This window comes from Cordyceps javanica, chromosome 1 (genome assembly GCF_051103115.1).
Source record: "Cordyceps javanica chromosome 1, complete sequence".
In the NCBI taxonomy this organism is placed as follows: domain Eukaryota; kingdom Fungi; phylum Ascomycota; class Sordariomycetes; order Hypocreales; family Cordycipitaceae; genus Cordyceps; species Cordyceps javanica.
In genome coordinates, this window is record NC_139295.1 from 6,824,287 (window position 1) to 6,847,707 (window position 23,421).

The following is a 23,421-nucleotide window of genomic DNA, read 5'->3' on the forward strand; positions in this document are numbered from 1 at the left end:
CCTTCATCGACGACGGTCCGGAGCCCCACGATTGCGTGATTGCCAGCTGCGGGCACTTGGGCCACGCTAAACAATCGCATCTCCGTACACGCTGCTTTTTTTGGCTACTGATACTTTCGGAACCTCGCCAAAGCCTATTTGATTTTTTTTGGTCCTTTGCCTCTTCAACTTTTCTACTCTTTGAATCTTCTCTCTCCTCCTCATCTCCTCCTTTTTTCCCTCTACCCTTTTTCCCCCTCAAAGTCGCGTCTGTCGAAACCTTTGTGACAGTCTCAATCCGGCCCTCCATTTTTTACCCCTCCATATACACAACCATGGCCAATACTCCCCACGGCGGCGTCCTCAAGGACCTCTTCGCCCGCGATCTTCCCCGCCAGGCTGAGCTTCTCGCCGAGTCCGAGACTCTGCCTGCTCTGGTCCTCACTGAGCGTCACCTTTGCGATTTGGAACTCATCCTCAACGGCGGTTTCTCTCCCCTCGAGGGTAGGCCAAGTCTTCCTGCTCCTCCTCGTGCCCCGCTGACATCATATCACAGGCTTCATGACCGAGCAGGACTACAATGGGTGAGTGAACCCTTCAACCCGGCCCGGTCCGACTTCGTTTGCTAATTCGCAGTCCCCAGCGTCGTCAAGGATAATCGTCTCGCCAGTGGCCTTCTCTTCAGCATGCCCATCACCCTCGATGTCGACCAGCAGCAGATTGACCAGCTGGGCCTCAAGACTGGTGCCCGCATCACCCTGCGCGACTCTCGCGACGACCGCAACCTCGCCATTCTTACCATCGACGACATCTACCGTCCCGACAAGTATGTAAAACCCCATATGACCGCTCAATCCAGTGTTCCCGCTGACACGCTCTAGGGTCAACGAGGCCAAGAACGTCTTTGGCAGCGACGATGATACCCACCCCGGCGTCAAGCACCTCTTCAACACCGCCAAGGACTTCTACGTCGGTGGTAAGCTCGAGGCCGTCAACCGTCTCGAGCACTACGACTTTCTCGACCTCCGCTGTATGTCCATCTCGCGTCGCCACGTCCACTAGCGCAAGCTAACAACAAAACAGTCACCCCCGCTGAGCTTCGCTCCCACTTCAGCAAACTCGGATGGCAAAAGGTCGTCGCTTTCCAGACCCGTAACCCCATGCACCGTGCTCACCGTGAGTTGACGGTCCGCGCCGCCCGCTCCCAGCAGGCCAATGTTCTCATCCACCCCGTCGTCGGCATGACCAAGCCCGGCGATATTGACCACTTCACCCGTGTCCGCGTTTACAAGGCCCTCATTGCCAGATACCCCAACGGAATGGCTGCCCTCGCTCTGCTTCCCCTTGCTATGCGCATGGGTGGTCCTCGCGAGGCACTCTGGCACGCCATCATCCGAAAGAACCACGGCTCTACCCATTTCATTGTCGGTCGCGACCACGCCGGCCCTGGCAAGAACAAGAACGGCAAGGACCACTACGGCCCCTATGATGCCCAGACCCTTGTCCAGCAGCATCAGGAGGAGCTCGGCATCAAGATGGTCGAGTTCCAGGAGATGATTTACATCCCCGATCGTGACGAGTACATGCCTGCCAACGAGATTCCCGAGGGCACCCGCACCATGAACATTTCCGGCACCGAACTTCGCAACCGCCTTCGTACTGGCAAGGAAATCCCCGAGTGGTTTTCCTACCCCGAGGTCGTCAAGGTCCTTCGCGAGCAGAACCCTCTCCCTCGCGAAAAGGGTTTCACCGTCTTCATGACCGGCTTTCAGAACTCTGGCAAGGACCAGATTGCGCGTGCTCTGCAGACTACCCTCAACCAGGGCGGTGGCCGCCCAGTCTCGATGCTTCTCGGCGAGACTGTCCGCTCCGAGCTCTCCTCTGAGCTCGGCTTCAGCCGTGCCGACCGCGACCTCAACATCTCCCGCATTGCTTACGTCGCCTCTGAGCTAACCAGAGCCGGCGCCGCCGTCATTGCTGCCCCCATTGCACCCTTTGAACAGGCCCGCCAGCAAGCCCGTGAGCTGATTGAGAAGTCGGGCCCCTTTTTCCTCGTCCACGTCGCCACCCCCATCGAGTACTGCGAGAAGACCGATCGTCGTGGCATCTACAAGGCTGCTCGCGCTGGCGAGATTAAGGGTTTCACCGGCGTCGACGACCCCTACGAGGCCCCCGCCAAGGCGGACCTCGTTGTTGATGTGGAGAAGCAGAATGTCCGCTCTATTGTTCACGAGATTATCCTTTTGCTTGAGAGCCGCGGTCTCCTTGACCGCTTCTAAAGAAAAGCAACACTTGTTTCATGACAGCATTTCTGGATAGAGACGGAGAGCGATAGCAAGCTCTCCCAGTTCAGGCGTTTGACGAATTATTTTCATGTTTTCCTTTGTTTATGTGATGGTAATTTATGGATGGGTATGTCATAGGCTTATGACAATCGCTACCTAGAGAGACTCGATAGAACTCTTTTCTGCAAAATAGACTATTTCATGTATCGACCGCAGTTTTATGCACGTCCAAGATGGTGACGACCATCCATGGTCACGCCCCTGTGACGTTGATTCCACGTCTTGGATGCAATGCAGTGTCGTTGTCGCCGGAAATGTCCGCATCAATGCAAGGGTTGTTCGTCTAATCAAGTCATTGCAAAGATCAAAGCAACAGAAGGGCAAAAGAAGAGTAAAAAAAAAAAAAAAGTGCGCCATACATCTGCTGTCAAAAAAGCTCATGCACCAGTCGCCGTGATGAAACTATCAAGAAAGGAAAAAAACGAAACGCCAACACCTCCAAAAACAAAAAAAGTAGCAGAGCTTCCGGTTAGCCGGCGTAGTTGGTGTTTTCGTCTCGGGAGACATCCGTGACCGGGTTCGCGATCAGAGGGCCTACGCGCAAGAATGCCCGGGAGGGCCCCCCGTCGTCGTCGTCGTCGTCGTCGTCGTCGCGCATGCAGGCCCGCCCGCCGTGCCTGGCCCTGTCGAGGCGCTGGGCAATCATGCCCTCGCACAGGGTCCTGCCGACCTTTCGGATCCAGGCGCGGGTCGAGGGGTCGGCGGCGGCGAGGTGCTGGACGAGCTCGGTCGGGGCGTTGCGGCCGCGGAAGCGCAGCAGGGGGTCGGCGCCGCGGCTCATCATGAGGCGCAGCAGGCCGCGGCGGTGCTCGACGACGGACTCCTGGTAGGGGGAGCGGTTCCACCACATGCTGTCCGGGGCCGGGTGCTGGTAGACGGTGCAGAGCATGTGCAGGGCGGAGCTGCCGAGCGGCGACGCCGGCGCGTTGATGTCGGCGCCGCGCGCCAGCAGGTGGTCGACGGCCGCCACCAGCAGCCGCTCCACGGCCGCCATCTCCTTGGTCCCCGAGTCGACGAGCAGGTGCAGCAGCAGCGCGCTCGGGTCCACGCCGCGCCGGGCGAGGAACAGGTCCACGAGCCGCCGCCACCCGCGCCACGCCGCCGCGAAGTACGGGTCCCGGTTGCGCACCCCCCGACAGTACCGCCGCATGATGCGCCCCATGGCCCCGTCCATCCGGCCCGACTCCACCAGCATCGTGACAATGGCGAAGAAGTGGTCGTCGTTGAGCGCCTCCACCTGCCACCGGTCGATGAGCAGCTCCAGGCACGACGGCGTCGTCGACTGGATGAGTGTGCCGGGCACGTCGTCTGGTGCCGCCGGCGTCCGTGCCCCTCTCGCCAGGAGGAACGCGAGGTTCTGCAGCGCCGCGCGCTTCTGCACCGCGCTGCCCGTCATGGACGGGATCGCGTCCAGGAACTCGAGGAGCGGCGTGCTGAACTGCTGCAGCGGTCGCCAGTCCCAGTTGAAGCCGCGGTCCCAGACGCGGGGCTCCGTCCGGTTGATGCAGCAGCCGTGAGCGAGGCAGTCCTCCACCGCGGAGGTGTCGTGGATCTGCGACTGCGCCAGACGCTGGACCGCCGCGAAGAGCGGGTGCCTGGTTGGCCGAGTGACGGGACGAACATACAACGCCGGCTGCTCATACACGGCCCCGTGACGTACCAGGAGCCGCTTCATGCCGGCCCCGCTCGCCAGGATGGCGGCCGATAGAGGTGATATGCTGCCGAAGCGGCGGTGCTCGTGCGCGGCGTTGACGTCGGCGCCGGCGTCGACGAACATCTGCACCAAGGTCTCGGACGCGCCCGCGAGGATGGCACGCGACAGCGGCCACGCCGTATCCTGGTCCGTGCAGGCCTCGATCTTCGAGAGGAAGCCGCGCTCGGTGAGGGTCTGCAGCGTCCCCAGGCGGGCAGCAGTCACAAGACGTTTCATGAGCGCGCGCAGCTGGACCTTGAGTGCCGCCGGCGCGACACCCTCGAAGCCGACACCCCGCGCAGACAGGTACTCGAATGTCCGGAGCGAACGCTGCCGGGCGGCGAGCGCGAGCGTTGAAAGGCGCTTGGGACTGCAGACGCGAGGGCGGCCAGGCTCCCCGATGCTGTGGACGCAGCGCTTCGGCTGCTTGGTCTTGAAGACGGCCACGACGCTAAGGGGCGCGCCGGCTGCAACGCAGCGCTTGAATAAAGCGACGTCATCGTGGCGGAGAGCCCACAACACGGCCCGTTGGTTGCGCTGAAATGGGCCGAGGAGTGATGGTCCGCCATAGTTGTGCAGGCGGCGGCATGTCGAGTACAGCCTGGCCTCGTCACCAACGTCAAGGTAGGAGACTATACTTTCAAAGACTTCCACCGGTATGGACTCGATGGTACCAAAACCCATGCTTTTCGGTGCGTATAGGGTCATGAAATAACGAAAAAGGAAACGAATAAAGGACAATGGATCAATCACGATTGTTTAGTGCGTAGTAAGTTCAGTATGTGTATATGGATCGGTACTCTGCCATCAGGAATGAGACGTTGTCCCGGGAACATCTCAGCCTTAAATGGCAGATGCCCGGGATGCATGACAATGTACTACAATCTGTAATGTTAATGATTTTGCAGATATTGCCAGAGCGTCGGTCAAGCGTGCTCCAATCAGCGACTCGAGAGGGGCTACACCAGTATCACAAACATGCAGAATGTAGGAAGCACGCCACTGTGAATCGTGACGAGCATTTTCATCCCATCATGTCTCATAGCGCGGGGTGGAACTCGTCGTGCCTGTCCTCTTGGCTGCTGGAGATGCAGGGAAGGGGGACAGAGCCAACCAACCCTGGCGCCCAAAAGAGCCATGCAACCTGCATTTGCATGCTGCATGACCACGCCGACAGCAGCTCCAACAGCTACCGTTCAGCAGCCAGCTTGCCTGAGCAAACCGAGTTTTGTTTTCCCTTCTGTTCTTGCGCCATGCTATGCGTCGATCTCCCTTTGCCTTTCCCCCTTTCTTCAACCGAAAGCAGAAGATACGAGACATTCCTTGCCTGTTTTGGCAGATGTCAAGATTGAGCTCCCCTCCAGCCGTGTAAAAGCGGGAGGGCGGCCCTGAAAATCTGGGGTTTTACCCGTTTTCAGCCGTACGATTTGGTGAAGGGGGTCAACGACTTATATGACGACCCAGGCCGAAACGGAGTGGTCGAACCGGATTTAGCAGGCAACATTTCCCCCCTGATTTCTGCAGTATATACGGAAGGTGTGCAAAACTGCCTGCAAATGCCACAATGGCCGCATACTCGAATTCCCCGACATTTGGGGAGAAATTCCAGCGTCACGAGTAGGATGCTGGACGCCATCAGCCCCGAACTGCACCTCAACTCACCGCAATTCTCTGCTTGCTTCCGCGAATCAGCAACAACAAGCTTCAGCATGAGCAACCGTGAACAGACCTGCCCCAGCTACAGCCTGACGGTTGGGCTGGGACCGAGCCTCATGCAAGACGGGCAACCGCATGTTCTCGAGCGTTGCAGCCGTTGTTGTCAGAATGGGCAGCGCCGGACAGGCGCTAATGGGACAGGTGGAACAATGTAGTCGATGTTGCTATCGAAGTGGCGGGCGCCAATCAGGTCAAAATGTTTTGATCAAGTCCAGAGAAAAGGTGAGCCGGAATTTGCAAATATGGGTTTCTCTATTTTCTGCCGAGGCACATGCAGGCGGGGAGGGGAGAATCCAACCTGCCTTCTCAGCAGCTGCTGTTTCACTCTCAATAAAAGCGACTGGATCCTTTCTCCCTGATCTGGATGCGAAATGGTCATCAGTGCGCGCCTAGACACCTGGCGAAGCTGGGGATCAGAAAAGAACTGACTGTGCTGTCGAGGACTGCCTTGCCTTTACCAGTCTACTACTCAGTAGGCATGGGAGCCAGCTGGGGTTATCGTTTTTCGCTACGCCGTGCCGTATGAGCCAGGCTGACTCTACTGGTACTGTCTGGCTTCTACTTGGCACCTGCACACCGGCTGCAAGTGGCCTGATGACCACAGGCTTGAGAAACTGAGACAGTAACCGGGGCATATGCAGGAGCGACATCACGCCGCCGCCTTGAACAATGGGCGACTCCTTATCCCCGGAGCAGCAAGAGGCGGGCATGAAGGAGGGTGGTTGTGTCCTCGTACATCACCTATTCGATGGCGTGCAGACGGGCACCCTGCTGGAAAAAAGCTGCAGAAGGCGGAATTGGTAGCCCAATACTTGAACGACGAATATCAGTCGCTCTACGGTGCGGTGGCTCCGTCAACCGTCGCTTCTAGTTAGTACCAGAGGTCACAGAGAGAGATGGTTTTCCGTCTCTCCAACTATTGCCTATGAAATGGCAACGAGCTAAGCTTGGGCTCAGAAATGTGCCTGCGATTCGGATGCTGGAAGCTCGTTACTCCAGTCACCATTGATACAGATAATTGAGAGGTGAGTGCCGTCTACCGCGTCGAATCAGATGGTTCATTCGAGGAACCAATACAAAACAAGGAGCCATGCTTTCGTCCTATTTGAGATGATGTCTTCTCTCTACTTCACTTCATCGTCGAATTGACCAATAGTTTGAGCCCAACGAGCCAGATTCCTAGGCCGCATGCCTCGACTCACCGCCTGCCTGTATTGGAGATCATGCCACCATATTCGTTTGTGGAAATGGATTGAAATATAGAAAGGCTGCTTCCACCGATAGCGGGCACACTTTGGGCGAGAACTTGAATGCGTACAAGGTTCTTGGAGGTGATCGCTCGGACAGACTTTGGAAATACAACGTGCCTTGCTATCCGGGCGCGGTTGTAGCTCCATATTGTCAAACTCGGTCTCCAAATCAGGTATTAGGCACTCTTCCAGCACATGTATAACGCAATTTAGTTGCTCAGAAACAATGCCGAAGTAGTGATTGCTTAAAATCCTGTGTGCAGTAGCCTGTTTTGTTGACGACCATCGGTCAAATGGCAGCTTTGATATTGTTCTCCCATCTTACCAGCCTAAGCAGGCCAAATGGATGGAGCACTGGCATTCAGCGACTGCAGAACAGTAACAGCAGCACAGCAGAAACGTCAGAAAGCTGGCATTGCCATTGGCCTCCCAGACGAATCAAGGAAACAAGTGTACCATAACTACCGATGGGGACACAGAAGTATTCCAGTCTGCTCAATATGACATTTCCAATTGTCTCTTCAGCCGCCTCCCCATATTTTGTCATGGTTGGTAAGGTATTTTAAGAAGAATTCGTTCGGTCTCGTGAGCAATGTCGCCTTCGTCCATGGCGGGAAGACTGAATGGGAAATTAGTTTCATCGGAGCACCCAGGATGCAAGAGTAGTATCACTGGCGCTCGCGAGAGCTAAATTTCGCACAATGGGCCGAGAAACCGAAGGCAATCGTGGCTGTCAATCCTGCCATAGTGATTTTGCTTTTTGAAGCTGCCGCTGTTGACGCTGTTGACGCTGTTGCAACCGAGATGTTCACGTAATTTGGTGCAGAGGGAGATTCGTTTACAAGGATACCCCGCTTATTGGCTGATGCTGGCAAAGCAATTTCGCAGCTTGTCATAGATCGTGACGAGTAACTTACTTGACACTCGACAATGTATGAGTAATATATACGGAATTGCTCTCTCTGTTCAAATACTACTCGAGGCTTTCCGCGGCGCTCTCGTCTACGTCTAGCAGCTGCATCGGAGGGCCGGGCTCCCGGCCAGGACTCTGATCCGCGCGGGCAGCATGGATGAATGGTATACTGCACTTTTAAACAGGTATCTAGGTGAATTAATCCCAGTATTCAAAAGTACCAGTGTGCTGGTATTGCTATGAGAGGTGGGCTGAATTCTGATTTGTCCCAGCCGGCCGTCAATGAGACGGCTCTAACGGCTCTTCAACGCCGTAATGTCATAATCGGCGACTATAGTTGAAAAGAGTCTTCAATGATACTGCCAACTCGAGATGTTATTAGCAGGCACCGGAATTGACTACTTTACAAACGTCACGGTTGCCAATCTGGCGCCATGTAGACCGAACCATCCCCCCATCCCCCCTTGTCACTGGGAGAGCCTAGCGAGGAACGCCTCAGTAGACACAGCGCTTAACGATGCAAATCATTCGTCGATGTGCCCAACTCCCTCAAGTCGGGTGCTAAATATACTTTTCATCTGTCTTCTTCTCGTTTTCAGCATCAGCCATAGCCAATTAGCCCCAAAGAACCCAATCACCCCCACACGGCAGCTGCCGTTGCCGCCTAGCTGGAGTCATCATCGGTCGGGCCGCCACTTTTTCTGCCCTGCCACCCGCCACCGACTTGTGCGACTAACTAACTAGCGGGATCACCAGTCGAGCGCTTGCATCTAATCCCCTACACATAGTCTTACCTTTACTGCATATCCTTTGGGGAACAAACCGTGAAGAGGATTTCACATTATTATCGAGAACTCCCCGTTGACCTTGACGATCCAGAGCGCTCTACAACTTCCCCAACTGCCTGGGCCACCCCGCGCCCCAGATGCTTGGCCATGCCAACCAAGGATCGTGACGTCGACGCCTCAGCTGACGACGACCGTCCCCGCGAGAAGCAGCGACGCTCCAAGTCGGAGAGAAACCCCGATCGCGAGAGAGATAGGGAGAGGGACAAGGACAGGGACAGGGACAGGGAACGCCGCCATCGTTCCTCAAAGTCGTCCCGTAGCAAGGTCGGCGGTGAGGACGGCGGGGCGGGCTCGCATGTGTCCTCTTCCAAGCGCCATCGGAAGCGAGACAAGGACCGAGAAAAGACCCGCGACGATGGCGATGACAGGTCCTCGCTACGTACAAAATCGCTCAGTGACGTTGGCGGGCGTGGCGCCTCCTCGTCGCTGCAGACGGCCTCGCTGATCGATGGCAAACGTGTTTCCCTGCCGTATCCCTCCTTCAGCAAGGCACACAGCAAGGAGGCGGTTATGAGCAGGGATGATCTCTCGCCATCCAGAGACTCGCGGATTCCTACCCCAGAGCCGACCGATGCGGGCGACGACGATCGCCGACGCAAATCCGAGGATGTGAGCCGCAAGGGTTCAACCACAAAGAAGTCATCCAGGCCGCCAACACCCCCGGAGACAGACTTGTCCGCCGACAAACGCAGGTCCTCGGAACCAAAGAAGACCTCAAGTCATAGCAGAGACCGAGATGGGAGAAAAGACAAGCCCACCGCTTCAAGTGTTTCTAGATCAGCGTCGAGGCACGAGGAAGGGTCGAGGGTCAGTCGCCGCTCTGCCTCCTCAAGCCAGGCTACCTATATCAAACCCGCAGACCACAAATCACACGAGAAGCTTAGGATTTCCGAGTCAAGGCTCTCCAGCTCGTCGTCTCGCCCCTCGCCACATCGATCAGGCTCTGTACGAAGCGTCAGAAAATCCGAAGGTCGTGATGGCCACTCCTCGCCATCTAGCGTACAGGACTCGTCCCCAAGAACACCTACGCAGGCACCTCAGTTCTCATCGCCATTTTACGATCATTCCGGGGCCGAGAGGCCAGATTCAACTATTCCCTCAAAGACGGCCACACCTGCACCAGCTCCGCCACCGCCTCCACCACCCCCGCCTCCTATGGATCTTCACGATATTCCGCGCGTCGACTACCTACTACAAAACGGTGGACTACCGTACCCAGTATCACGACACTTCTTGTCTGTGCTGCCCATCCAAAATGGCGCCCGCAACACGGGTCCGCCTCTCTCCGGGTGCGATACCCTGTTTGCGCCCTTCTTCACGCTCCTTGATCAGTACAACACGGTCATGGACAAGCAGGGATCCATCGCTGTGGCGACTGGACATCGATCCGTCGCAAGACGTTTGCTTGACCGACTTGAGAATATCTTCTCGCGTGACTTGCCACCTCATGGATGCTCATGCATCATGTGCGATCGCACCAACGACCTCCATCGGGGCCTAACATGGGGTGACGTGCTGGAATGGGTGAGCGGCCGTATCGAACTGCCTCAGTGGCCTCCCTTTGACCTCGCCGAGATGGGAAGCAAAGCCGCTGAAATATCTGCCGAGGAGCCCCAGCGACCTTCATCACCCATTAAACTGGATCCAGATATCGCCGAGGAGTTCCGAGAACACTATCTTCGTCAGACAAAAAAGGTCAGATCGGCTGTTGATAAATGGTTACACAGTACACCAGAGACACCGATCCCGCCACCTCAAGAAGTCGATGATGAGACCCTCGCGTTTGCTATTCTGACAAACCTAGACGATGAAGACCGCCCATACTTCAACGCTTTACTGTCTGGAGCCCGCGAGCTTAAGCCCGCCACTAGGGCACCAACGCCTATGCTCCGCCAACGAAATGACTTCGTGGTCAAGACAGGGCTTTCGCTCCAACGGCTGTATCGACTGCAGCAAGCGCCGCGCGATGCCGAAAGTGTCACATATCTCATCAAGAACCCGCATACACATGATCTGCTGGTTACCCTCTCCAACATCAATAACTCGGAATGGGAGATTCTCACATCCGGCCGATTTGATGGGTTCCTGTGGTCTGGGGCAGACATGGACGATCAAGCCATGACCCAAGGCCTTGATTCAAGATCCCAGACGCCATCATATGGTTACTTTGGCAGCCGTAGTACGATGAGCCCCGGCCCTCGTAGCTCTTCTGCTATGAGCTCGCGTGGGCTAACGCCATTCTCGCGCGGAACCACCCCCGCGTCTTTCATCAGCAGCAGCTCTGTCGGCCCAAGCGGTCGGCAAGCAGTATCCAATGACGAAGAGATGGAAATGGCTGCCATTGCTGAGATGGAGCGCGAGATTTACCAAGGAATGGAGAGCTTGGAAGATGCCTTTGAGAAGCTCCACCACCAGGCCGAATTGGTGCGCACTGCCCTGCGACAACGTGGCGCCGGCTTAATGCAAAGTCTGCAAAGCCGACGTAGAGTGGATGTCTTGCCTGCGCAGACTCCAACGCCCGGCATCGGACAGGAGCGGCCGTCGTGGGCGCCAAGCAGCGAGGGAGATGCACTGAGTGATGACGATTGGTTCGAGGAGTACGACATTATGCCAGATGACTCTGCAAGCAACATCAGCAGCTCAAGACACCGGCGCCCTAAGAGGCGAACGGAGCGACGGACACCAGCGCCGATCGAGGAGGACGAGGAGGAGTAGATGCATGAACACACAAATGATTGGATGATGATACCTTCAGAGATGAATTTAAAAATATCTGGAAGCATATACCAGCAAATATGAAAGCGGTACTTATTGGCTTTGGTTTTTGGAACTTTTTGCATTAACAGTGGACTGGCCGGAGTGCAGTTCGGATTTTGAAGCATGGTGGATGACGTCTGGTTTAATTTGCTGCAAGACGACAATGAAATTGCTGAAATGCATGTTCAATTAAACGATAATTAAGAGTCTTCTCAAGTCTGAGGGTGTGGTGTTCCTGCTTGATCTACTGTGTTGCCTGAATGACTACTTCTGAAGGCCCCACCACTGGAACCATAGCACACAATAAGCTTGGTCATGCTCTTCGTAAACAACCATTTCTCAATCGACTCTGAATGGATCGCCATGGCCTACGCTCCCGAAGAGTTTGAGCCAGGCACAAGCCCTGTGATCCACGAGCTATGCAGCTCTGGAACGGAGCCGTCGCACTGGGAGCCTCTGTATCGCCAGGCCTGCGCCTTTGGCCCTGAAATTTTCACGCAGCGCATGGTCACGTTTATCCGCAACCCAAACCTGAATACGACGTGGCTATTTCGCGGTGACATACTCTTCGACGACAACCCTGGGGACGAAGACCCGGCCAAGTCGTCTGGAGCGCCAAAGTTGGTTGGAGCTTTTGACGCGGGCTGGCCAGAGCGCAAAGTGGTGGCCGGGATGACGAGAACGAGAACCATGGTGCGCAGGTTGATTCCGCGAAACCAGCTACGTGACGCCCCCATGAATCAGACGTGCGAATTTCACCAAAGCAGTGCAGCTCAGGATGATGCAGCCGCCTGTCCTGGAAAGCTTTATACACTCATCATCTACGTCCCACACTCCCAGTCTGCCGAAACGATGCCTTTTTATCACCCCAACGTCCGCGGCATCGCGCACCTTCACGAATGGGACGCTGCCGCAGGTCATGGTGCCGTCTCCGTGCACTTCCAACCTTTTGAGGCTGACATGCCTCTCAGGGATGCGAAGCTGCGTCGAGTGGGCTACCATCTCCTCGAGCGGCTGCACAAACATGGCAGCAGCGCACTCCGCGGCTACACCAAGCGCGTGCACCACGACGCCGTGATTCCGCAGCCGCGCTTTCAAGACCGTTTCTCGGCTCTCAAGAACAAGTACGCGCGATCTGTAATGGACGCCTGGGCGGAGAGCACAGACCCGAAGAAGCATGTCTTTGAGGACCTGGGCATCGCCGCGTTCCTGATGGAGCTTTGGACGGACATGTACGGCCAGGACAAGGCCGCATTTCCGGGTTTCGTGGACATTGGTTGTGGAAATGGTCTGCTTGTGTGCATTCTGAACCAGGAAGGCTACCAGGGCTGGGGCTTTGATGCGCGGGAACGCAAATCCTGGGCGCAATACAGCAGGGCGCCGTGCGCCGCATCGCCGACAGGGCACTCGCTAGCTGAGAGGTGCCTGATGCCGAGCGTCGTGCCCAGACCCGAGAATGAGATGGCGATTGACGATAGTCTCATCCACAACGGGCTGTTTACAAAGGGTACCTTCATCATTTCCAACCACGCGGATGAGCTTACACCGTGGACGCCGATACTCGGCGCCCTCTCTGACTGTCCATGGATCTCCATTCCGTGCTGTAGCCACGATTTATCAGGGGCGAGATTCCGCGCACCGCCGCCGCGAGATAAGACGAAGCCAAAGTCTACCTACGCGTCGCTGGTGGACTGGGTGATGCAGATTGGCGAGGACTGCGGCTGGCATGTCGAGACGGAGATGCTGCGAATACCAAGCACGAGGAATACGGGCCTATTGGGGCGGACACGGACACGAGAAACAAAAGACATCGACATTGCAAGTATACTGGCAAAGTACGGCGGCGTTGAGGGATACTACTCGAGCATTGTCAAGTTGGCCAAAACAGGCCCGAGGTCCCACTAGGTGCGCATCTACTATATAGAAGAGCCTCAATCCAGATCGGGCACGGGGAGATGGTCAACAAGCTTCATGTTCAATCCGAGGCTCCTCATGGCCCCTAGCGCGTTCTTGTCGCGAAGCTCAGCAGTCTCTTTTTCGCTTGCCAACACAAACTCCTGCCTCAACACTTTACTTTCTGGCTTGACACCATACTTCACCGCAGTGACCTCGTCAACCGGCTCCAGGTCCACAATGAGGCTCTGCTTCACACCAAAGACGGCATCCGTCTTCTCGTATGGATCACCACGCACATATACAGCGCTGCATCGTGTCAGACCCTTCGATATTCGTGCATAAACAAATTGCGACACTCACGTGATAAGGTGATCCCACCCCGGCTTCTCCAGCATGAAGTGCATATGCGCCGGCCGCCACGGGTGTCGTCCCAGCTTCTGCAGCAGCTTTCCCACCGGTCCATCCGTCGGGATCGGGTAGCTGACGGGCGTGATGGCCTTGAACCAGAACGCGCCGTCGGCGTCGCTGCGCATCACGCCACGCTCGCTCGGCCCCCCGCGGTCCGCGTGCTGCACGTCGTAGTGGCCCGAGGCGTCCGTCTCCCAAATGTCAACCTTGACGTCCGGGATCGGGCGGCCGTCGCGGTCGCGCACCGCGCACAGAACGAGCAGCGGTTCACCGGCCGGGTCCGCGGAAAGGACGCCGCCGGCGCCCACGGCCGGCGCGTCGTGCGTGTGGAAGGGTCCCAGAACGGAGCCTTCGGTGCACGACGCCGGTTTCGGGTGATTGACGGCGTCGACGAGCAGAGACAGCCCGAGCACATCGGACAGCAGAATGAACTCTTGCCGCACGTCACTGCACGTCTGGCCGGTGCGGGTGAGGAATTCCACGGCGGCAGCCCACTCCGCGGTGCTGAGGCGTGTCTCCCGCGCAAAGTCGTGCAGGTGCGTGACGAGCCGTTCCATGAGGTAGCGCAGGCGCGTGTCCTCACATTGTGAGTTGATGCGTATGGTGTTGGGCGTGATGTTGTCGATGGTTAGGTCCAGAAGCTCTGGCGTGGGGGGTGTTCTTTCTGCCATGATGGGCGGGAAAGCTACAAGGAGACGAGCGTAGAGAAGTTGAAGAAGAATAAGGCTTGAAATAGAAAAAACAACACAACTCTGGGTTAATTAATGTTGAACAAGTAGAAAGAGCCAATGAGAGCTGCGTCTTTACAGAGCCCACCCCAACCAGGCCTAGCCGTTGCTAAGATCTTGCTAAGATCTTGATAAGCGTAGCAGTCGGGACGTGCGGCTCTTCACCCCCGCATATGCACCTGGCGGACAGTGTGATTCTAATCGTGTTGTATTATGAAATGATTTCAAAGCGTACTTTGCGTCATTCCCCGCTACCCTTCACCATCGTTCCCCTATCCAGTCCGCGATCCTAGCCACCATCTCCTTGGTACAGCTGTGTCCGGTGTTGTCCTGCACGAAGAGCTCCGCGTCCGTCGCCGGCTTGCTGCCTCGGCCCTGCCGTCTCCTCTCCAGCCAGGAGACGGTATGCGCCGCCGGGACCAGCCTGTCGTACTTGCCGTTGCACAGCATCACGGGCAGGTCCGGAAAGTGGTGCGCCACGTCCACGTCGGCCTGCCGCACGAGCGCCGCGAGCGGGCGGGGCCAGCGCCGCCTCTGCTCCGCCGTCATGTGCCGCTCCAGGTCGTCGTAGCTGGCCTCGTGCAGCTGCGAGGCCTCCAGCCCGGCCGCCGCGGCGTCGAAGCCCAGCCGCTCGAGGAGCAGCGACGTCAGGCTCGGGCAGCCGACCACGACGGCGACGCCCGCCAGCTGGCCCGGCGCGGCGAGGGCCGGCATGCGCCACGCCGTGTGGCCGCCGAGCGAGACGCCCATCATGATGTTGTGCAGCTTGGTGAACTGCGGCAGGTAGCACGGCAGGTAGTCGAGAATCAGCTTGAAATCGTGCGTTGCGCCGCTGATGGTGGATAGCAGGTCCGGCCTGTGACTTGATTAGCAAGACTCGGTCTTGAGTGTTGCATGAGAGGACGTCTTGCCCGTGGTTTTCATTGCCACCAGCCCAGGTCAGGTTCGCCCGCGCACAAATCTGCAAAGAGCGTGAGCCAAATGTCCTGTCTCGCCATTTGAATGCGTAATATACCTCGCGATCCCCGTGATTTCTCATGTTCATTGTGACGGCTATAAGTGGACGTCGGCTCCTCCCGCCGCCATTGCGTCTGTGTCGGTGCAGGATCTCGTGTGCAATGGCTTCGGTGACGAGATACGTGCGCGTTCGATTATGAGCAAGGTGGAGGACTGTTATCTCGCCAGAGTAATCTTGCAACTCCTCCAGGCCGTACACGTATATTTGTACGCCCCCAATGACCAGAGGCGTCTTGCTTGATCGGGGCGTCTCTAAAGGCAGCGAAAACCGCGGCTCCATGCCGTCGGGCGTGGTTACCGGCGATAATAACATATCTGCCATTGCGACTGCACTTTAAAATACAGACTTACGTGGGTTACCGTTGATTGTACACTCCAACTTATTTATGCCAATGCCAGCAACCTAGCTGTCACTTTGACCGTACCGGAGAATGACGCTCGATGCCCTTATTTGCCGTGGGCAGCTCAGCGACAAAAAGTTTCTCGGCAATTATCTCAGACACACGGCGGAGCCATCGGCTTACACGTTGCCGTGCTGCGGTTGGCGGCACTCTAGCACCCGAAATGCGACACGGTAATCAAATTTCAACTTTATTGCTAGCCACTAAAAATTACTGGGTCAAGCGATGCTTGCTGAAAAAGTCCAAAATGATGGGCGTGGCGTTGTAGCTCGCCACATGGTGGCCGTCCCTCGAGTTGTCCTTGTTGGGGGATGTGCTCGGCCAGTCATGTCCAATATCCGACTCATAAATGTGCCGAACCAACCCAGTGTTTGCACCGGTCCCATACGTATACGATGTTGTATGATCGGCAATATTGCTCGTCTGATTCTGCAGCCCCAGACCGTTACGGACAGCCCACTGCTGGACAAAGTGCGGGATGGACGGAAGGCACTCTTTCTTGCGCGTGCCGCCTTCGTAATGTATGGTCGAGTCGTTGCCGCCGTGAAACTCTATCATCGGGATGGACTTTCGGCCCGGATTGCAGGGCAGCTGAACAGTGTCCGGGTGGCAGGGCGACGTGTCGACGTAAAAGGCACCGGAGACGGGCGCAAAGGCCGCGATGCGCGTGGAAGCGCCGTCGTCACAGGCCAAGACATTGCAGAAGCCGCCGCCGTCCGACTTGCCAGACGCGTAGATGCGCGTCTTATCGACGTTGTATTTACTTTCCAAATAATCGATAATGTCTTTGGTAAACTTGACGTCATCCACAGTATCTCCGGGTACTCCCTGCCAGAAGTTCTGTATTGCGTGAGGAAAAGCTCGACACCAGAGAAAGCTCCAGGTTACTCACATTGACTCCTTGGGGATACACGACGATCGAGACCGCATTGGTATCGGCAGTCGTGAAACCGTCTAACTCAAGTTGGTCCTGCGCGTTTTTGTTGCCACCATGGTATGAGAGAATGACGGATGCTGGGGATTCCGAGCTGTATGTCGGCGATACCCAGAGCAGAAATGACCTATTGATTTTGTTGCTAGTGATGGTGATGTTTGAAACTTTACTGCTGGCTCCATCTTGGGGAATAGATGCACAAGAGCCGGTCGATACCAGTGTAGCGGCGCTAGCGGTGAGCGAAAAGACAAAGCCAGTCAAGAATTGCATGATCGTAGTGTAGTTGGTCTTGGCGAGAAGAAGAGTTCTCGTCCACTGCCGCAGCAGCATCATTATGTATACAAGTTTATTCGCTGACTAGCTGACTCTGCCGCTGACGAGATATCAGCCAGCCCACAGCCACGAACCCTGCTGACGATCTCCCCAAACTCCACTACGATTCGTAGCTCTGGGGCGCAGCATATCCCGGCTAGTAATAGTTCGGCACCAAGGTTTGGTCATAATTGCCGGTCGGGTAATTCGGGAAAAAATCCAAGAATACATCCTCAGACAAGGCGAATCCAGGACTGAGTAGCTGGTCCACGTCGTTTAATTGTGGCGAAGAGCCGGACAAGAACGAAACCATCGGATCAATGGCTGGCGCCGCGGCCGGCTGCGGCATCAAGTTGCTCCTCTGCTGGCTCACGTCCAGCAGCTGCTCCGAAGTACGCTCCAGCCCCTGCGCGGAAGTACTACACCGCCGGGGGCGTACGTACGAACTGGCATGGCCAGCGTCATGATCGGCTGTGAGGTTTTGCGCCCGCTGGAATAATCTGTACATGACGTCGGCGCTCCAGTACGTGGACCGCAGGTCGGCGTAGACGAGTATGCAGAGCTGCAGCTTGTTTCGGCCAAGCCCGCGGATCAAGCTATTGTCGGACTTGCAGTCTGCGAGATGGATCTGCGTCGCCGGTACCATGGCGGTAATCCTGTCGACGAATCAACGTCGAGTTCAATGTAATGGCAAGTGGAAGGGGACATACATCATAGGCTTCAGATAGGCAATGGCATCCAACTCGATTAGTTGTTCGAGAAGGTTGTTTGTTTTCGATGCAGCCTCTCGGCCGCGGCGCACCACGCTCTGCTTCCATTGTTGGTTCTGGTCGGGCCTCGACGATTTTGTAGCAGCCAGTATGTACGGCCGACACAATATTGCGATGGTGGCTCTGGAACTCATCAGCAAGCAAGCAACAAGGCGCATTTGCGGGTCCTTACTGGTAAAGCATTTCAACCTGGAGACTGTGGGTGAGAATGATGGATTCGCGTTCTGTAAAAAGATCCTTTGCTTTCAACTTCTCTAGCTGATTTGACAGCTGCAGTACTTCTTCTCTAGAAGGTTCGGGCCCTCTAAGCCGATAATGGAGCTGCAGAACATCGCCGAGAGCATTACTGATTCGTACCATCCGCAGCCACATGTCTGTCAAGGTAGAAGCATCCTTGGGGATGAATTTCGAGAATGCGCCGACGGGTATCTCTTTCAATTCCGACACGACGTCTTCGCGCGAAGGCATGGAAAGGTCATGGCAGTCGTTGCGAATGCGCATTGGTCTGCCTTTCGCCACAGCAATCCACCGATCTCGTACCACCAGGGACCACCATATTCGCCGTGCCGAAGGCTCAGGATTCGACAGAGACTTTTGAGATCGCGCGCTGTATTCACAGGCACGGTGGAGATTGACTGCTTGCGCGAGTGAGATGGCAATCCCGATCCAGTACCACGCGCCTGTGTGATCCTGAGGATCCGAGTACCAGAACGCTAGAAGGATGACGGAACGAATCAATGTGAGTTTATCAGTGCCCCGATCAAAGTCGTAAAGACACTGTGAAGTTTCAGTGTCTGGACGCGGCTAGCGAGCAGGGGACGCTCACCTTGGCCCGATCATACATGGCCGTTTTCATTGCCTTTCGAGATGAAAACCCAGCTCTTTCCAGCAGTTCAAGGTCCGCAAACTGGAATACAGATCAGTCTGGCTCTTTAAAATGTTGGGTTGTTTGCCAGGTTCATACATTTGCCGACGCCAGAAAAACACTCCATAGCAGCAGTGAGTTTACGGCTTGCGATCTGTGGCTGCAATACTCATTGAGAAATGTCGGTACATCCAGGATGGGCAGGAAGAAGTGGATGTGCTGAAAGTAGCACCGAATCAGTTCATCGCAGACATCATCTGGTAGCTGCATGAAGACGCCTTGGTGGCGCATGTATTCTATTTCATGGGGTTTGCGAGCCGGCAACCTGCTGAGCATGGCCGCCCGGGCTTGCTGAGGGGCTTCAGGATGACTAGGGTCAAAAGCCGGATCCTCCAACACTTCATCACCTGGAAACTTCAGTCAGTTTTTGCTGACGCTGGAAGAAGGAAGGGACTGAAGAACAGCCACAACCGTGAAACGCACCAGCTTCGATCTGAACCTCGCCGTTGAACGTGACATCAGGTACAGAGGCGGAACTAACACCTGTGGATGCAGTCAAAGAAACTGTGTCTCGGTGATTCTGCGACACACGACGCCTGGTAGGGTTCTTCGTATATGGTGAAGATGCCGTCGCCTCAGTGTCAGACACTACCAGCTCACATTAGCCGGTCGACCGAAATCAACCGTAGAGCTAGTAACACTCACCTAGCTCACCAGACGCATTGCGCTTTCTTCGGGGTCTATCACAGACAATCAGTCATATGCTCGAGCTTCTAGAATTCTGCGCACGTTTAAAAAAATACCTGTGCTTTTTCCGTGGCAGCACCAGGCAAGCCTGTCCATCTTGACGACAGTTGGTGCACGGTGTCGTCGTCTCCGCAACGTCGCATTTGACCTTGCGCCCTTGACACCGTTGGCATGCAACGCGAGATCTGGCGCGGGGAGGACCCATCATAGATTTGTGTTTCGCATATCAATAATTAGCCATGTAGAGTTCGGTAAAAAAGGACAAAATGTCTGGGGTCCGGGGAAGCTGGCGGAGTTGTCAATTGATGCGGGGGAAATTGCCGCGTGGACGACTGAGGAGCTCGGTTAATTCGGTAATTAGAGCAACTAGTTAGACAACACCAGCACCAACTCTCTAGCAAACTCAGTTGTTACATCATTCGGCACATCGGCTGGACCATGTCTACCCCAGATATTCTAGATATAAGAATGTATCGGTTCGCCAGTGTCTCTGTGGGCATCTCTGCGCACTAATGAGATATCCACAAGCGTCACAATGGATTCTCCAATCAACCCCGTAAAGGGTCAATCACTTGAATCTGCCGAGCAAGTCGAAGATGTCAAGATGCATTCGAACTTGATCACCCCGGAGGAGGAAAAGAGACTAGTTCGCAAGCTGGACCTTTGGTATGTCTGCGGTAAGCTTTTTTAACTTCTCACGCATAGGCGCTAACCTTGAAGATCAGGATCCTGCCTCTGATGATGGTCACATACACGCTCCAGAGCTATGACAAGGGCGTGATGAGCGCCGCTACTCAGTTCGGCTTCAACGAGGACCTTCATCTCACGGCCGTTGTCGGCCACGACGCCGCGGGCCACCCCATCACAAACAACAAGAAATACGCCAACGCGTCCATGATGTTCTACATTGGCTATCTGGTTGGGACATATCCCATGATGTTCCTCTCGCAGCGCTTCTCCATCTCCAGCGTCATCTCCGGGGCGACGCTGCTCTGGGGCGCCGTCCTGATGAGCACCGCCGGCTGCTACAACTACGCGGGCATCATGGCCAACCGCTTCTTCCTCGGGTTCCTCGAGTCTGCCGTCGCACCGGCGTTTACCGTCCTGGTGACGTTTTGGTGGACGCGCGAGGAGCAGGCCCTGCGCATGTCCACCTGGTACTGCTGCGTCGGCGTCGCCACGGCCATCTCGCCGCTCATCAATTACGGCCTGGGACAGATCCGAGGGCCTCTGCTCCCGTGGAAGCCAATCTTTCTGATTTTGGGGGCCATCACCGTGTGCTGGTCGATTGTGCTCTTCTTTTTCCTGCCTGATAACCCCATGGCCTCTGGGCGGCTTTCAGCGCGCGAGAGGGAGATTGCCGTCGAGCGCCTCCAACGAAACAACGCAGGCACGGTGGATCACAAGTTCAACGTTGGCCAGTTCAAAGAAGCGCTTTGCGACTACAAACTGTACAGCGGCGCATTCATCGTCATGCTTACCGGCGTGCCGTCTGGTGCCCTGGGTACCTTTGGCACGCTTGTTATCAACGGGTTTGGGTTCAATCACTTCGAGTCCCTCGCGTTGACATGTCCCATTGGTGCTGTGACCGCGTTGAGTATCCTGACTGTCGGTTACATTACTCGCAAGATCCCAAACACGCGCTACATCTGCATCGCTACCTGTGGCTTGATATCTATCGCGGGAGACTTGATATGCTGGTTCGCGCCGCGGAGCAATCGAGGACTGCTGTTTGCAGGCATCTTCCTGGTGGCGGTGCAGGTTGCATCGGGCGGGCTGGCGGTCGGGCTTGCCGCCTCGAACATTTCAGGACACACAAAAAAGTCGACAGTATCTGCGTCCACCTTTGTGGGCTACTGCGTCGGTAACATCATAGGTCCCATCATCTTCGGCGCGTCGCCTGGACCGCTCTACCATGCTGGGTTCACGGGTAGCTTTGTGTGCCTCTGCGGTGTCGTGGCCATTGCGACTGTCACCGGAGTAGCCTTGATGCGGGAGAATTCCAGGCGTGTCAGATCTGCCGGGACGGCTCACCATGCTCATTCTATCAGCGAGGATTTGACTGATGTCCAGAACAAAGACTTTCGATACGTGCTATAGTATATAGCATGCAATTTTAAACTCATGCTACGATGCTTTTCTGCTCATACACATGTGCAGATAATACAACCACGTTCAAGCTCATCAACTGTTGATTTCATTTCTAATCTAAAACTGTAGTGTTCTGCGCCGGCGTGTAATAACGTACAAAAAGGTCAAACAAGATACATTTTCTCTATATTTCGACGTGGTTTACGCCGTATCTAAAACAATAACTTCAGCAGCTACTGAGCCAATACTCTCGATAGCAAGCTTGTCGCCGGCGTTAACACCCTCAATGAAGGCACCATCGCCCTCGACGAGTTCGGCGTCCTCACGACCGTCGATGCGAATCTTGGCTTTGCCATTCTGGGTCATGGGAAGGTGTACATAGACCTTTCTCTTGTTGGCTTCGGTGGCCTTGGCACCTACTACCCACTCAAACGCCTTTTCGGGGGCAATGATGCCCGCGCCCATGGCAAAGTCGGCGTGTATGGGGATCGACTCCGCCACGGTAGGCTCGGCGTCCTTTTCTTGCTGCGCAGTGGCTTCCGGCCCGCCCTTGAGCGGACTGAGAATCGTGACAAAGCCCTTCTTCTTGGCCTCTTCGTCAAAGGTGCGCGTGTGGTAGCGGGGCCTGAGGCCCTTCTTCCAGGGCATGGCCCAGATCTGCAGAAAGTGGACAGTGTCTGACTTGTGCTCGTTAAACTCGGAGTGCGCGATCCCGGTTCCGCCCGTGGTGAACTGAACATCGCCGCGGTGCATGCGATAAAATTTGTCCGACTCGCCGCCCTCTTTGCCCTTGGCGAGCATGGAGTCGCGATGCGTAAGCTCGCCGGACAGGATATAGCTGAAGATTTCAAAATCACGGTGCGGGTGCGTGGGGAAGCCCGAGTTGGCCTTGACGCGATCTTCATTGAGGACCCTCAGAGAGCCAAAGTGCGAAAACTTGGGATTGTACCAGTCCGCAAAGGAGAAGCTGTGGTAGGTGTTGAGCCAGCCGTGGTCGGAGTGACCGCGAGCACCAGAGCGGTGCGGCGTAATCTTGGCCTGACGCAGGACGGACTTGGACATGTTGCTGGCAGCCTTGATCATGGGTGTTTCTAAAGCTTCTGCGGGGTTTGTTGTATTGAAAGGCTCTGTCGTCGTGGATGAGAACAGGAGAGAGGTGACCTGCTGAATGTACAAGGACACTGTTGGATTGAAGATGATGATGAGTGTGGAAAGAAGAGCAACCAAAATTGCAGAGCTGGAGGTAAAGCGCGTCATATATAGACGAATATTTAGCGAGATGGAATTATTTGGAAAACTTTAGTAAATCTGTATTGTCCAAGCATTTGCAATGAATTAGACATCGTGGGCATGTCGAGCATTAACAACTTTAAAGACCCTGGTTGCACTGTAGTATGAGGCCGAATCAGGACTAGCGCTGTTACATAATGATTCTTAAGCTGCAGGTAATCCGACAGGGGTTCTGGTAGCCAATCAGAGATTTGTATATGGCTTTTTGTCCCACTTTATATTGATGACTGGAAATTCGTAATGCTGGCTGGATAGCTAGTTATTGCTTGGCTACAATTGCCTAGCTTATCATTTGTCAAGAATTGCATGGCTCACGATTAAGTACTGATAGTGCAGAGGTCAGGAGGAGGAGATCGATTCCGAGTTCCTGGGACGCTTTTCTACCAAGTACTGATAGCTAGGTGCATCAGTCCCACAAGCTAAATCTCGGTGCCGGACAAGATCTATCGACTAAAAGTCTC

The 23,421-nt window shown here is 55.5% G+C and overlaps 10 protein-coding genes across 10 annotated transcripts; 4 read left to right on the forward strand and 6 right to left on the reverse strand.

Moving 5' to 3' along the window:
* Nucleotides 1–314: 314 nt before the first annotated feature.
* V2A60_002076 (sulfate adenylyltransferase) lies at nucleotides 315–2,258 on the forward strand (the record flags this gene model as incomplete). Its single annotated transcript, XM_083253428.1, has 5 exons — nucleotides 315–483; nucleotides 536–563; nucleotides 623–805; nucleotides 861–1,009; nucleotides 1,063–2,258. 5 exons carry the CDS (start codon nucleotides 315–317, stop codon nucleotides 2,256–2,258), a joined length of 1,725 nt encoding a protein of 574 aa, XP_083109554.1.
* Nucleotides 2,259–2,793: 535 nt separating this feature from the next.
* On the reverse strand, nucleotides 2,794–4,701 carry V2A60_002077 (uncharacterized protein; the record flags this gene model as incomplete). Its single annotated transcript, XM_083253429.1, has 1 exon — nucleotides 2,794–4,701. The coding sequence occupies one exon, from the start codon at nucleotides 4,699–4,701 to the stop codon at nucleotides 2,794–2,796; it is 1,908 nt and encodes a 635-aa protein (XP_083109555.1).
* Nucleotides 4,702–8,831: 4,130 nt separating this feature from the next.
* On the forward strand, nucleotides 8,832–11,459 carry V2A60_002078 (uncharacterized protein; the record flags this gene model as incomplete). Its single annotated transcript, XM_083253430.1, has 1 exon — nucleotides 8,832–11,459. One exon carries the CDS (start codon nucleotides 8,832–8,834, stop codon nucleotides 11,457–11,459), a length of 2,628 nt encoding a protein of 875 aa, XP_083109556.1.
* Nucleotides 11,460–11,864: 405 nt separating this feature from the next.
* Nucleotides 11,865–13,406, forward strand: V2A60_002079 (tRNA (uracil) methyltransferase; the record flags this gene model as incomplete). The annotated part of the gene is made up of 1 exon (XM_083253431.1): nucleotides 11,865–13,406. One exon carries the CDS (start codon nucleotides 11,865–11,867, stop codon nucleotides 13,404–13,406), a length of 1,542 nt encoding a protein of 513 aa, XP_083109557.1.
* A 26-nt stretch (nucleotides 13,407–13,432) lies between these two features.
* Nucleotides 13,433–14,476, reverse strand: V2A60_002080 (intradiol ring-cleavage dioxygenase; the record flags this gene model as incomplete). Its single annotated transcript, XM_083253432.1, has 2 exons — nucleotides 13,433–13,703; nucleotides 13,758–14,476. 2 exons carry the CDS (start codon nucleotides 14,474–14,476, stop codon nucleotides 13,433–13,435), a joined length of 990 nt encoding a protein of 329 aa, XP_083109558.1.
* Nucleotides 14,477–14,791: 315 nt separating this feature from the next.
* V2A60_002081 (alpha/beta fold hydrolase) lies at nucleotides 14,792–15,872 on the reverse strand (the record flags this gene model as incomplete). Its single annotated transcript, XM_083253433.1, has 3 exons — nucleotides 14,792–15,389; nucleotides 15,445–15,494; nucleotides 15,549–15,872. The coding sequence occupies 3 exons, from the start codon at nucleotides 15,870–15,872 to the stop codon at nucleotides 14,792–14,794; spliced, it is 972 nt and encodes a 323-aa protein (XP_083109559.1).
* A 289-nt stretch (nucleotides 15,873–16,161) lies between these two features.
* On the reverse strand, nucleotides 16,162–17,218 carry V2A60_002082 (CE1 family esterase; the record flags this gene model as incomplete). Its single annotated transcript, XM_083253434.1, has 2 exons — nucleotides 16,162–16,791; nucleotides 16,844–17,218. The coding sequence occupies 2 exons, from the start codon at nucleotides 17,216–17,218 to the stop codon at nucleotides 16,162–16,164; spliced, it is 1,005 nt and encodes a 334-aa protein (XP_083109560.1).
* Nucleotides 17,219–17,354: 136 nt separating this feature from the next.
* V2A60_002083 (Zn(II)2Cys6 transcription factor) lies at nucleotides 17,355–19,784 on the reverse strand (the record flags this gene model as incomplete). Its single annotated transcript, XM_083253435.1, has 8 exons — nucleotides 17,355–17,853; nucleotides 17,908–18,090; nucleotides 18,140–18,744; nucleotides 18,794–18,874; nucleotides 18,932–19,239; nucleotides 19,316–19,480; nucleotides 19,538–19,572; nucleotides 19,636–19,784. 8 exons carry the CDS (start codon nucleotides 19,782–19,784, stop codon nucleotides 17,355–17,357), a joined length of 2,025 nt encoding a protein of 674 aa, XP_083109561.1.
* A 330-nt stretch (nucleotides 19,785–20,114) lies between these two features.
* On the forward strand, nucleotides 20,115–21,679 carry V2A60_002084 (major facilitator superfamily domain-containing protein; the record flags this gene model as incomplete). Its single annotated transcript, XM_083253436.1, has 2 exons — nucleotides 20,115–20,245; nucleotides 20,305–21,679. The coding sequence occupies 2 exons, from the start codon at nucleotides 20,115–20,117 to the stop codon at nucleotides 21,677–21,679; spliced, it is 1,506 nt and encodes a 501-aa protein (XP_083109562.1).
* Nucleotides 21,680–21,871: 192 nt separating this feature from the next.
* Nucleotides 21,872–22,753, reverse strand: V2A60_002085 (RmlC-like cupin domain-containing protein; the record flags this gene model as incomplete). Its single annotated transcript, XM_083253437.1, has 1 exon — nucleotides 21,872–22,753. One exon carries the CDS (start codon nucleotides 22,751–22,753, stop codon nucleotides 21,872–21,874), a length of 882 nt encoding a protein of 293 aa, XP_083109563.1.
* Between the last annotated feature and the right edge of the window lie 668 nt (nucleotides 22,754–23,421).